This window comes from Canis lupus, chromosome 7, assembly GCF_003254725.2.
Source record: "Canis lupus dingo isolate Sandy chromosome 7, ASM325472v2, whole genome shotgun sequence".
In the NCBI taxonomy this organism is placed as follows: Eukaryota; Metazoa; Chordata; class Mammalia; order Carnivora; family Canidae; genus Canis; species Canis lupus.
In genome coordinates, this window is record NC_064249.1 from 21377428 (window position 1) to 21392139 (window position 14712).

General features: G+C 42.6%; 1 protein-coding gene across 3 annotated transcripts in view; it reads left to right on the top strand.

Moving 5' to 3' along the window:
- Positions 1 to 3656, top strand: part of LOC112648551 (quinone oxidoreductase-like protein 2) — a 46837-nt gene extending 43181 nt beyond the window's left edge. For all 3 annotated transcript variants that reach the window (XM_049112207.1, XM_049112206.1, XM_025430200.3), the window contains one exon: positions 1746 to 3656. In XM_049112207.1, coding sequence (XP_048968164.1) covers positions 1746 to 1814 — 69 coding nt within the window. In that variant the 3' untranslated portion in view covers positions 1815 to 3656. The remainder of the gene's footprint in view (positions 1 to 1745) is intronic.
- Positions 3657 to 14712: the final 11056 nt, after the last annotated feature.

The following is a 14712-nucleotide window of genomic DNA, read 5'->3' on the forward strand; positions in this document are numbered from 1 at the left end:
ATGTATCCTTTTCCGACCGGCTTCTTTTACTTAACAGTATGCACTTAAGGTTCTCCCATGTTTTTTCGTGGCTTGATAGCTCATTTCTTCTTATCATGGAATAATATCCCATTGCCTGGATGTACCATAGTTTGTTTACTCATTCTCATTCATCTCAGTTGCTCCCGAGCTTTGACAATCTTGAATAAAGGTGCTGTAAACATTTGTGTCCAGGTTTTTGTGTGGACATAAGTTTTCAATCTATTACCTAGGAATGTGATTGCTGGATCCCATGGTAAGATTATGTTTAGCCTTGTAAGAAGCTACCAACCGGTCCTTCAGAGTGGTTGTACCATGTTGTATTCCCACCAGCAATGAATGAAAAGTTCCTATTGTTCCACATCCTTGCCAGCATCTTGTGCTGTCAGTGCTCTGGATTTTAGCTCTTCTGATAGGTGTGTGGTGGTATCTTGTTCTACTGTGCATTGCTCTAATGACCTACGATATTTAACATCTTTTCATGTGCTTTTTACCATCTGTCTTTAATTGATGAGTTGTCTGTTCAGATTTTTTGCTGCTTTTTAATTGTTTTGTTGTTGTTGTTGTTGTTGAGGGTTTTTTTTTAATATTTTATTTTGAAGTCATTCCCACACCCAACGTGGGGCTCGAACTTACAACTCTGAGATCAAGAGCTGCACATTCATTGACTGAACCAGCTAGGGAACCCATCTTATTGTTGAGTTTGAAGAATTCTTTGTATATTTTAGATACAAGTTCTTGATTAGACAAGCATTTTACAAAGATTTTTTCTCCCAGGCTGTAGCTGGTCTTCTCATTTTCCCAAGTGTGTTTCGCAGACAGAAGTTTGTAATTTTATGATGTCCAACTTAAACAATTTTTCTTTTATGGTTCATGCTTTGGTGCTCAGTGTCAGATCCAAGGTGCCTTGGACTTTTTTCCCCTGGAAGTTTTATAGATTTGCCTTTTACATTTAGGTGTAGGATTAATTTTAAGTTAACTTTTGTGAAAGATGTATAGTGTCTTGATTCTTCTTCTTCTTCTTCTTCTCCTTCTCCTTCTCCTTCTCCTTCTCCTTCTTTTTACATATGGAGGTCCGGTAGTTCTAGCAACATTTCTTGAGAAGGCTTTCTTTTCTCCACTGAATTCCCTTTGCTCTTTTGTTAAGGATCAGTTGCCTATATTTGTGTGGGTCTATTTTTGGACTCTAATCTGTTCCATTGATCTGTTTATCTATTCTTTTGCCAGTATCACACTGTCTTGATTACTGCGGCTGTTTCTTAATTTATGTTTTATAACATTATTCTTCTAAAAAATAGGATTTGAGATAGATTGCAACTTCAGTTACATTGGAAACAGGACAATTTTAATAAAAAGATAAAAGTTGTAAAATATTAAACTATTGATTTTTCTGGCAGTGGCTGCATTCTTTCAAAAACTAGAAGACAAAGAAATATTGCAAAAGATTATGGACAGGCCTTGGAGGCTTTTTACCTGCTGCCATTTATCTGACATCATTGAAAATTATACTTTAGACCGAAAAATTCTGAGGTTGGGTTATTCGTAAATATTATTGTTTTCCTTTGAGTTTGTGGTGATTAATTATTTAGTTAGTATTGCATAGTTAGCTGTATATAGTTCATTGGAGACACATCTTAATATTTAACTATTTTAAGATTCAGACTACCAATAAATGTTTATTGCAATATGCGAGTGTGACCACTTTTTTTTTTTTTTTAATTTTTTAGGTCAATGATGCCTTCCTTCATGTGATACAGCGCAAATCCACGGGCAAGGTGCTTATCTCTCTTAAATGAATCCTCGCCTCAGCAGCAAACTCAGCATGTCCAAATCCAAATTTATCATCTTTCCAAAAAACCTCATTTCCCTCCTGTGTTTCTAAAGGTGTTAACCACTTTCCTTATTAATCCAGGTTCAAAGTCTTTTAGAGTCACCTTTGATTCTGTTTTCTTATTCCTTGTAATTAGTGTGACATATCCTTTATTGTCCTAACTTGGATGTCTGAATGTGAAAGGATGCTATTTGTAATTAAACCAGGGAAGCCAGGGTCCCAGGCAAAGCAGGCTGTATGGTCATCCGGTTCATAATGCATCAATGGCCAGGTTCTGTCATCCCAACCTCTAAGAGAATCTCTCACATCCATATCCTCTTTCCCATTCTGCCTAATTATGTCTCATTTGCTAATTCCAGTAGCTTCCTAACTGGCTTTAAACTACTGCCCCACTCCTCCATCTTTGTTATACATTGTTGCCATGGTGACCTTCCCAAAGGACAGCTGTGACTGTTTTTTGACTCAAAACCTGCAATGGCTTCCCATTGTCTACATGGTGGAGTTCAGACTCTTCGAGCTAGCCTTTCTTTATGCCCTTGATTGTGCCTGCTCTGTCTCGCAGCCTTATGTCACACAACACCTCGGCCTCTCTGTACACACTTACAGAGATTCCTGCCAATCCTCCTTTGCTCTGCTCAGGCGGTTTCCTCTTCTTCCTTAACTTTGTCAAACATAAGCCCTCCTGTCCTCCAAGGCTGGCCTGTTGCCTCAAGAGGGTGCTCAATTCTTCCCTTCCACCTTCCTGTAGCTTTTCTCTCAGGATTTGTCACATTCTGTGTTGCACCAAAAGGAGCAGCTGGTCTAATAGAATGAACACAGGATTCTGTATCTAAGATGTGGGTTTGAATCCCAGTCTCACCACTTCAGAGGTGGTTACCGAAGCTCCACGAGCCTTCATTTTCTCACTGGAAAGTAGATATTACAGTATCTACCTCATAATGTTGCCATGAGCCACACATGCAGTGATTGGGCAAAGTACCTGGTGTGTGGTAATCTATTAGCAAATGCTAGTCACTTTTCCTTCTTTTTCTCCTCTCCCAATGTAGCGTTAAGTTCCTCGAGAGTAGGTACTGTGTCTGACTCACCTTTGTATCTCCCACAATACCTAGCACAGTGAGTTACCCTTATTAAACACTCAATAAATTGAATTAATTTTAAATTATATACAAATCTAAATTGTGGGAATAAGTTAAGAATACATTACTTGGTAACAAGCCAAATGTCCATCCCAGAGGAATGGGTATAACGAATGTGGAATAGCTAAACAATGGAATATTATCTGGTCTTTAAAAGAAAGGACATTCTGATCCATGCTACAACATGGATGAACATTGAAGACACTATGCTAAGTGACATAAGCCAGTCACAAAAGGATGAATATGGTTTGATTCCACTCACAGGAAGTACTGAGAAGAGTCAAATTTCTAGAGATACAAAGTAGAATAGTGGTTGCCAGAGCCTGGGGGTAGGGTGGGCGAAAAATGGGGAGTCATTATTTAGTGAGTACAGAGTTTCAGTTTGGGAAGACAAAAGTTTTTGAGATGGATGGTGGTGATGGTTGCATGACAATGTGAATGTACTTAATGTCATTGAACTATACATAGAAAAATGGTTGGGATCCCTGGGTGGCGCAGCGGTTTGGCGCCTGCCTTTGGCCCAGGGCGCGATCCTGGAGACCCGGGATCGAGTCCCACGTCGGGCTCCCGGTGCATGGAGCCTGCTTCTCCCTCTGCCTGTGTCTCTGCCTCTCTCTCTCTGTGTGACTATTATAAATAAATAAAAATTAAAAAAAATAAAAAAAAAGAAAAATGGTTAAAATGGTTATTTAAAAAATTTTATGTATGTTTTACCACAATAAAAATGTAAAAAAAACACCAAACCCACAACATATTACCGTCACACCTAAATGAATACATTCAGGGAAGAGAACAGAGAGTGTGAATAGAGTGTCCAGCTTAGGCTGAAATAAGCTCCAGTCTCTGCTCACAGTCTCTGGTCTATGGGGTGAAGCCCTCTACATTTGTTGATGCCAAACTTTGTTCTCTACTCCTCCTACTCTGTGAGTGATATTCCCAAAAAACAAGAGTGGTGGGATGGTGATAAAAGAGATACCTGACACATCTACAGGGATAGGTGTACTTTTACTTATTCTTCATGACGTCTTATTCCAATAAATGTGGTAAGAGGCTTTGTTTTCTGAGAAGTACCTCAGGCCATTTGGAAACACTTGTCTTCTCAGGATCTCACCAAAAAAGCTTCTGGAAAAATTGAATTGTAAAATAAGGAGTGAACATTTGGGGGAAAGAATTTGAAACTCAGAAAGTAGCAGAAGGAGGGAGAGGGGAAAGCCCCCTTGGGTCTCTTGTGGGCCATGTGGTACTTCTGTGAGGGTCAGAGCCCATGCTGCGCCTCTTCCACACCTTCTGGGAGCTGTGTGCCCTGAGGTTCCATTTAATGATAAGCCTCTCCGTATGCTTCCCCCCAACCTTACTTCTTCTTAAAATGAGCTATTTTGTATTTAAATGAAAGTTGGTTTTCAAAAATATCGAGACACCAACTCTGAGGCCAATTTTAAAATTTCCTGACATCCTTTGGGATAATTGAAGACATGCTGGACAGACCCCAGGAGAAAAGGGAGACAAATCAGGATTGGGACAAGTGCACAAGCACAGCCAGGAGCTACCTTTCCCTCTGTTCAGAGCTGATCAGTTGGTGTCACTAGCAATAAAGATCGATTGTCCTCAGCCCACTAATGTCAAAATGACTTAGATTGAAAGAGGCAATCATTAAGGTGAGTGAATTTCATCGGTTTTAACAAGTATTGGTTAGAACCTCTAATGACCTGCTCTCTGCTTGCCATATTCCTGCTTCATTGGAATGATTTGATTTGAAAGCATTTGACTCATATTTTAGTCATCGTTTGGTTTTTCCACCATCTGAGCCATTAGTCTGAAAAAAGAATCAATGCGGCTCCAAGTGACAGCACTTATTCTATATTCACAGACTCCCCAGCTCTTCCTTGCAGGCTGGCTGCTGGAGAAATCACTCCCACGCACCTACCTCTTCTTTTTCACTAACTATGGGTCTGTCCACCTGCAAGCACTTCTCTCAACAACCCGAGTGAGGTTTTGTGCTATTAGCCATGGATTCATCTTGTCTATACATTGCCAGTATATTTGCCCTTGCTCCTAAAGCCACATAGGTTGTGGCTTTAGGAAGCTATTTTGTCTTTGGAGCTATGGCAAAGACCAAAAAGATTTGTTATTTAGCAAGTGAAGAGAAATAAAGGTGTCCTCACATAACCACTTGTATTCACCAAAAAATTAAACTCAGGAAAATGTACACTCTTATTTCTTTACTTACTTTGTTTCTCAGATTGTTTAAGTGAACCACTAAGCAGTGATTTTTCAAAATATTTATTGTTTATGAAAGTCATGTGAAGGGAAGCAAATTAAGCAAACAAATGCTGGCATGTCTCATTATTCTCTTCCTTTGGCATCTTTGCCACAGCTTATTGCTGGATTGAAGCTCTGTTCTGCAAGTATGCTGGCTTCTGGAACTTTGCTATTATTGAGGAATCACATACAAAGTGATTATTATTGTTTTTATTATTATTTTTTGCTGTAACTAGAAACTGTTTCCTAAACTTTAGTGAATTGTCTCATTTTTAAAAATGGTATTGTTAAAATCATGACATGAAAAATGTCAAAGCAGCAAGCAGTTTATGAATAGAAATTATTCTGTTTTTCTCTAGCTTGTCTTATTCTCATTCTCTTATAGCAGTTTCCCACTGGTCTCGCAGGCCCTTTAAACACATACACACCTATGCATACATACAGAGGTAATTTTTTTCTTTTTAGAATTTATTTATCTATTTATTTGAGAGAGCGAGAGCTCAAGTGTGGGATAGGGAGGGGCAGCAGGAGAAGGAGGGAGAATCCCAAATAGACTTCACACTGAATGTGGAGCCTGATGTGGGGCTTGATTTCATGACCCTGAAATCATGACCTGAGCCGAAACTAAGAGGCAGATGCTCTTAGTTGACTAAGTGCCACCTAGGTGCACCCAGAGGTTTTTTTGTTTTAATTAATTAATTAATTAGAAAGAGAGAGAGTATGAGCAGGGAGGAAGGGCAGAGGGAAAGGGAGAAACAGGCCCCTGCTGAGCAGGGAGACCAATGTGGGACTCGATCCCAGGACCCTGGGATCATGACCTGAGCTGAAGGCAGATGCTCAACTGGCTGAGCCACCCAGATGCCCCTGTTGTTGTTTTTAAAATAAAGGCATACATAGATTTAAAAAATAACTGGTCATAGTATGCACAGTGTTGTGTAATGTACGGCTTTTAATCAGTAATATGCCATGAACGTCATTCCATATTAGTAAATATAGATATCTCATTCTTTTTTTTTTAAGATTTTATTTATTTATTAGAGACACACAGAGAGAGAGAGAGATAGAGAGAGAGGCAGAGACACAGGCAGAGGGAGAAGCAGGCTCCATGCAGGGAGACTGATGTGGGACTCGATCTCAGGTCTCCAGGATCACACCCTGGACTGCAGGCGGCACTGAACCACTGCACTACCGGGGCTGCCCAGATGTCTCATTCTTTTTAACAGCTGCTTAGTGTTCCATAATGAGGATGTATATTTATGCAACCATTTCCTTAGTGGTCTTATTCATTTATTCACCTTGATGTAATAAACATGGTTGTGCCTCTATGTGCCAAGCTTAGCACAGCACAGGGCATATATGATGGTGAACAGAAGTTTACAAATCTAGTAGAGGAGACAGACATTAATAAAAACCACAAAGCCATGTCAAATTAGTGCCCTATAAAGTATAATGAGGGAATGTAACTCAAGGAGGTCAAGAAAGGTTTCTCTGAGGAAAAACCCTTGAGACTGTCTGAAGATGGAGGCTTCTAGAACATTTAATTCTAGGAATTTAAGTAGGCAGGGAAGAATCTTGTAGGGCCAGCCATGTGGCAAATGAAAGCCTGTGAGTGAGAGGGGCAGACAGAAGGGGAGTGGGGCTGGAATGGGAGAAAAGGAAGCAGGTGTTATGAGATGAGGCTGCCGGCAGGCCCAGATAGGGCAGAGACCTGTGAGCCAGTTATGGGTTTGTGCCCTGACCTTAAAAAAATGTGATGCCATGAAGTGCTCTAAGCACGGGTGGGGTAGGAGTGGCATGACCAACACAGCATTTTGGAAGAATCCTCCTGGCTATGGTGGGGAGAGAGTATTGGAGAGGAACAGACCAGCTAAGAATCCATAAAAGTCCAAATGGAAGAGGAGGCTATCTGGGACTAAGGTGCTGATAAGGGGAAGGAAAGAAATGGAAGGATAGAGAGCTCTGCAGAAGGTAAAAGTGGAAGAACTTGGTATTAGATTGGATATAGACAGGATTGGTGGAGGACAGAGGGAGGAAATGTCAAGATGATTCCTAGCTTCCCAGATAGGTATTTGAGAGGAAAAACATCAGAAGAGAATTGGGTTTTGGCAGCGGCAGAGGATGTGATAAGGTCAGAAGATGAGGTTTTGTACATACTGAGACATCCAGATGTCAACTATGCAATTTTATGTAGCTGCTCAGTGTTCGGAAGAAAGGTGTGGCCTCTCAGATACAAATTTGGGTGTCATTTGGGTGGAGGTACTATTGGTGCCTGTGATGAGATTGTAGAGGCAGCATGGAGAGAGAAGGGAAGAGGGTCCAGACCAACTGCAAGCATCCTTCCTCTCAGTAGGACTGTAGAGTATTTCGTGACTGCATGGTGGACCACTGAAAGAGAGTTAGTTTGAGAGGGATAGTTTGGTGATTTAACATAAATCACAAGAGGTTATCAGGAAGGCTGTCTTGCACAGTGGATAAAGCATCATTCTCTCAACGGAGGACCAGTGACTCAGGCTCTGATTCCAGCGGTTTGACTTTGTGCTAGACTCATCTTTACAATCTTATCATGTCAAAAATGAAGATCATGATATGTTTTTTCTACCTTGCATGGTTCATGTGATGGTCAAATAAGATCATATATGTGAAAGCACTTTGTGAATTGTCGTTCTCCTAACAGATTGGGAGGTTGTCTAGTACCTGTGTGTTCAAATTCATTTCAGAATTGAAGCAAAATGTATCTTTTTTCAGCATTTGTTGGGCTGACAGGGAGCAAAGGAATGGTTTGATTTTTTTAAAAGCATCTCTCAAATATTTCTACACTCTATTTTAGCTGAAGTCATTGTGCTCTTTTATATAGAATAATGGACAAAGTGATGCACGCCCGATGATCTGATGTACCTCAAAGACATACAGAAGCAGACAAGGTCTAGAGAAGGACACCTAAATTGATCCAGAGGGTAGAAAGGGTTCTTTTGTGAGGGATGATAAAAGAATTAGGGCTCTTCATTCTGGAAAGACACAGGCTGAGAGGGGAAGATGATTGAAAATTTTAAAATAATGAAAATCATAGGATAAAAATATGAACTTATTAAATCCCAGAGCTAGGGACAACTTTATCATTTTAAAGAAATAGTTTTAGGGCAAAGTAAAAATAGCACTTTGTTACATAGGAATAGTACACATATGGAACTTACTACTCTTAAAGATTGCTAGGATCAAAATCAAACATAAGAGAAAGATGTGTATTGGAAGATGGATTCATAGGAGATTATAAAATGAAATTAAAACAATTTGGGCGGCACCTGGGTGGCTCAGTTGGTTAAGCATCTTCCTTCCAGCTCAGGTCATGGTCTCAGGATGGAACCCTGAGTTGGTTTCTCTGCTCAGCGGGGAGCCTGCTTCTCCCTCTCCCTCTACTCCTGCCCTCTCTCTCAAATAAATAAATGAAATCTTAAAAAAAAAAAACCAAACAACTGGGTAAATCTCCCTGATCTTGGAGGATGGCACCATAGAGCATGGCCATGAAGTTTTCCTGTACCCATCTAGCGTCCTTGTCCAGATCAAGATTCCTGAGTGGATGTGCCAGAGAGGATAGAGCATAGAATTGGAGCTCAGCTGGCCTGGCTGCAAGTCTTACCTCTCTGACCCCAGGGAGTCACTTCTTTTTTTTTTTTTTTTTTTTTACCTCAGTTTCCTAATCTGCAAAAAGAAAAAAAAGGTAATATCAACATTGAAACCTGCCTAACTATTGTGAGAGATTCAGCTGAAGGGATGTCTGTGAAAGTGTTTTATAGTTGGTAAACATATTCATATGGGCATGAGAATTTCCACTTTTATTGTTGCATTGCCAATTCCATTTCCTTTAGGTGGGTTGCCCTTCACCTTGTCCTTCCTGAATCGGGCCTCATTAGGGAGCAGTGCTTCCCAGCTCAGAAAGGAAGAACTCAGAGGGCAGGGACAATCCCTCGTCCTTGAGGGAAGGGGACAGTGGGCAGATTGCTCTTCTTTCACCCCCTTTTCCTCTCTGAAGGTGGAGAAGTAACGATAAATCATAGGTAAGGAGAACTTTAAGCATCTTTCTCCTTTGGATGTTTTGGGTAGTAAGATGCCACCTAAAAACTGGGGTGTTCCTGCCTGGCTCAGTTGGTAGAGTATGCGACTCTTGGTCTCGGGGTTGTGAGTTTGAGCCCCATGTTGGGTGTAGAGATTAAACAATGAAATCTTAAAAAAGAATTGAGAACAAACAAAAACCCTGGGGTGTTCCAGTCTCTGGGTGACTTCGAGGGTTCTTGCAGATCTTAGGAAAACTAAAAAAGATGAGTACAGTGCCGAGTGAGAAAAACCATGAGGACTGTTTTTTTTTAATAGCATCTATAGGTTTAGAATTTAAGGGAGAGAGAAAAGTAACGATTCTAAAATTTCCTTTCAAGACGGCCATTGCAGTTGGCTCTGCCGGAAAGCCAATGGAGAGCTGGAGGGAGAGTGTGTCTTGCCCGGAGGGTCCTCTGGATCTCATGTGTATCCCTAGGGAATCTGACTTTGGCAGAGGAGATCCAGGAACAGCAGGAAGAGAGAACTGATAACAAATAACCATTCTTTTTTAAAAAAGATTTTATTTATCTGAGAGAGAGAGACAGAGAGAGAGAGCACACAAGCAAAGGGGAGCAGCAGAAGGAGGGGACAGAAGCAGAGAGAGAGGGGGAAGCAGACTCCCTGCTAGGCAGGGAGCCTGATGTGGGGCTTAATCCCAGGACCCCGGGATTGTGACCTGAGCCAAAGGCAGACGCTTTAGGCATCTGAGCCACCCAGGCGCCCCATCAAATAACTTCTTGGCAAATATGAACTACTTTGCCTGGCTTCCAAGCACTCCACCATACAACCTCCCCTGACCTCATTTCCTGTAAGTCCTAGTGGAAGGAGAAAGGCCCACAGCCAAGACAGCTCTGGATTTGAATTTTGGCCTCAGCACTAATTAGCTGTGCGGGCTCAGCTTCCAGTCCACAAAATGATGGTAATAGTAACCCCTCTATCCTTGAGTTGCAGTGAGGTCAAATGAGGTTATATTTGTGAAGCACTTAGTCAAGAGCCTGGCACATCATGGGCCCTAAATAAACATCGGCCTTTGTCATGATCTATCAGTCCTCTCCTCTAAGGAGATGGATTGTTAGATGATGAGCTCCGTGAATGTGGGGACCAGGATGGGCTTTGCTCATGTGTGTCTGGTGCACGTACACAGCGCCCAAAGAAATGAATTTCTTTGCACCAATCTCCCGTCATTCCCTTTCCATGCAAGTTATATCCATTCAGGACCCCCACTGAAGGCTCATTTCCTCTGTGAAACCAGCTCATTTTCATCTTGTTCTCATAGAAACTCCCATAGCACACAATGTAGCCTTAGAGACCCATGGATTTGCATCGTTGTCTCATTGCATGGTATCTGTTAGTCTTAGCCTCCAACGATGTTCAGCATTTTGTGAACATTTGCTATGATCAGGGTCTTGGTTTATACATAGATGCAACTAGCAAATAAGTTCCTTAGTCTCAGGACCTTTATCTGACACTTTCCTCCCCGCCTGGGACCCAGTGTAGGAAAGTACCCTTCTCAGTATTCTTACATGCTGCTTTGGGCACGTGACACAGTGGGATGCTTTGCAGGAACCTCTCACTTTGAGGTCCTGGGAGACATATTTGTTGGCACTTAGGGTTTCTTCATTCCTTGTGTCTTTGAGTTGATGTGAAAGCTGTGCAGGGGGTTTATATTATGGCTCATTTGTCTCAAAAAACATAAAGCAATACCCAGAATATTTTTATTTCTCATAAGAGCATCAGTCACATGTCAATCGGTGCCACTTTCACATTACAGAGGATAATTGCTTTCCTTTTGTCCTGAAATATGCAAAAGCTGGTGGTAGAAGCTGGACGAGGTGCATTGAATCTCTTTCTCCATTACTTCTTTGAAAAAGAATCAAGGGCAAAGTCTTTTTTGAAGGCAGGTCTGGGGAAGTAGCACCAGCACCTGTACATCTCCTGCCTTCAGTCTTTGCTCCTGTCTCGGGTTTACTTTCTGATGTAGATTCCAGGCCACCGTTCTCAGTGCTGATGGAGCCAGGAACCACCGTGACCCACCAGGGACGCCTCCCTGCAGCTTCGAAGTCAGGGGCTATAACCTAGCTGTTCCCATTGAACAGCTCCCTTTTGACTTCAGCTTGTAAAATTTCTGATACTTTTTTTTTTTCATTTTTATCCTCTCCTTTTCTTTAAAGGTTATTTTTAAGTTAAAAATAACCATAAGGAGGCCTTGTGATCCTCTTCTCACTGCCCCAGATATTTTAAGAGCTGGGGGAATGACAGCAGCTCATCATCTGGGAATACAGGCTGGCTCTCAGGAGCCAATTAGCCAAATGTAATAATAAAATATTCATCCTATTTCCCACACATAAAACACTCTCCTTGTTTTTCCTTGCCAATCCAAACTCTACTCACCCTTCAATGCATTGTACACAAAGCCATGGACTTGAGGATAAAAGATTGGGTTCAGTCCCTAACTTGACACAAGCTGTCTGACCTTGAGCAAGTCGCTTTAGTGAGGACCTTGGTTTCTTCCCCTGGAAAACTGAGATGCTGACTGCCTCAGAGAGTGAGGATTGAAGACTTTGGGTCCAGCCCAGTGCCTGGGGTACACAAAACAAATTCCAAGGAAATACTTATCAAACTCCAGAAAGCCCGATTTGAGTAACCCTGGAATCATTAATTTCTCCTATTTGGAGATTTCTGCATTACTGAGCCTGTCTATGCCATACAATTTAACAGTTAACTGGAACTTGTCTTTAATATGTGGCTCTAGTGTTTTCACATCCTTAACTGGTGGATAGGTTCTTTGCAGGATGGTGCCACACGTTTTATTTTTCTTGTGTCAATGTTGCAATAATAGGTACTTAGTCCTTGATCATTGATTGATATACATCATCCATCTTACTAAATTTGGGTTCTGTAGCATACCAGAGGTTATTTCCTTTGTCTTTATCTCTCCAATTTCACTGCCTGATGCTAATAGTGAGATGGTAGGAAATCTTTTAGGCTTTCATTATCTTGTCAATTTTAGCTTCTCATCAAATGTGTGCTATTCATTTGTTCAGGATACTGCTGACCTGCCATAAACACAAAGTTTTTTGAATTGCTTATCCACTATAAGGATGGGTTTCCACTGAATCAGCTTTGTTTTCTCACTCAGACAGAGTTGAGGACAGCCCACCAAGCTACATGTGTGCCTGGTGAGACTTCCCTTTTTCTGCCCTGGAACTGAGGTCTCTAAAGCAGGCCTATAGCTTGCCCTCTTTTGTGGTGACAGGCTCTCAGTGCATTTAAAGAGTTATTTATTTGGTAGAGAGAGCGAGTGAGCAGGGGGAGGGGCAGAGGGAGAGAGAGAATCTTGAAGCAGACATCCCACTTGAGTGTGGAGCCTGATGCAGGGCTCGATCTCATGACCCTGAGACCATGGCTTGTGCAGAAATCAAGAGTTGGCTACTTAACCAATTGAGTCACCCAGGTGCCAGTGGCTTTAATAGCAGCCCCAAGAGCACGTATTCTTTGGGTAAGGATACTGCCTCAGCTGTCACATCACCTCCATGAATGGTTGTGGTTCAGTTGTGTACCCCCAACAAAAAGGTGTGTTGAAATCCTAGCCCTCAGTACCCATGACTATGATCCTTTAAAAAAATTATTTATTTATTTATTCATGAGACACACACACACACACAGAGAGAGAGAGAGAGAGAGAGAGAGAGAGAGAGGCACAGACACAGGCAGAGGGAGAAGCAGGCTCCATGCAGGGAGCCTGATGTGGGACTTGATCCTGGATCTCCAGGATCACACCCTGGGCTGAAGGCAGTGCTAACTGCTGAGCCACCCGGGCTGCCCCCCATGACTATGACCTTATTTGGAGATAGGGTCTCTGTAAATGTAATCAAGTTAAGAAGAAGTCACACTGGATTAGAATGGCCCTAACCCAATGATTGCTATTCTTATAAGCAGAGAGAGACTTGGACACAGAAGAGGATGCCCATGTGAAGACAGGCACAGAAATTGGGGTGATGCAGCCATGAGTCAAAGGCTGCCAGGAGTTTATGGGGGACACCAGAACCTAGGAAAAGGCAAGGACAGATTCTCCCCTAGAGTCTTCAGAGGGAGCATGGCCCTGATGATACTTTGATTTCAGACTTCAGAGCTATGAAAAAATAAATTCCTATTATTTTAAGCCATCAAGTTTGGGATAATTTGTTACAGCAGCCTTAGGAAACTAATACACTACCTAAGAGTCTAAATATAATACAAAAGGGAGGCTTTAATTAAAGACAATTACCCATCTTCCCCTACAAGGCCTTGCTACCAATCCCATCATATCTTGTGATTACCCTTGTGATTCCCTCAATCCAACACTCCTGGGCCTCCTTCCCCACATGGCTCTGTACAGATCCTTATTTGGCTTTATCTCCCACCCTCTGACCCCCACACCCTCCCACTATGTTCTCAACCTCTTCTCTGAATGTCCCTCTCACCATTCTGCTCAGATTGATACCCGGCTCCCTCCTCAGGATGTGGACATACCCCTCAAAAGTCCCAGGGCCTGATGGTAGGGCAGATGTCGCTTCTCCTCGTGGCCACTCCTGGACCATTGTTCATCCCTGAAACCTCCCCACCAGCTCTGAAGGACAGGCCATCCATTTTCCATAAGCCTCTCACGTTTGTTGGGGCAGCCAGCAGTGTGAGGTCACTCCTCCAGTGCAGCCTGGACCCTGCTGCCTCACGTCCATGCTCGTCACCACACCTCTGTCCTCACTCGTGATGGTTGGCCTGCTCAAATCAGTGAGCCCCAGCCCTGGCTGCCCTTTAAAATAATTTGGGAAACTTTTAAAAAACCTCAGGCACTGCCACCCCCACCTCCCAACCAGTGGAGGAAGAATTAGAGGATCAGAGGTCTGTGTGTATTTTAGGAGCTCCCTAGGTCATTCTAGGACATGGCCAGGTTTGAGACCACTGGTACAAGTGATCAACAATGCCTTTTACCACCTCTGCCAACTAGTCTTTCAGTAATGCTCTGTGTTCCTCATGAGTGTACTTGTCCTAATACTAGTACTAGTACTTGTCGATTTCTGGCAACCCTCTCTGGCCGCAGCCTTCTGACTTGCAGCTCGCTCCCTCTGGAACCCCACTCCAGCCATTGTTAGGTCTCACTAGGTCCACCAGGCCATCATCCCCATACCCTGTCACTGTGCATCGCGGCTCTCAGGCCTTGCCTTCCACCTCAGCTGTCTGAGTCCATGGAGTAAGCTCAACTCCGTTGCCTCTTTCCCCTCTCTGCCTTTACTTGTCAGCCCCCCAGGTCTGCTAACACACTACTCACCTACTCGTGTTTGCATCTAAGCACCAAATCTCCAATGTGGCTGGAGAAAAATGCACAGCAGGCTTACTGGT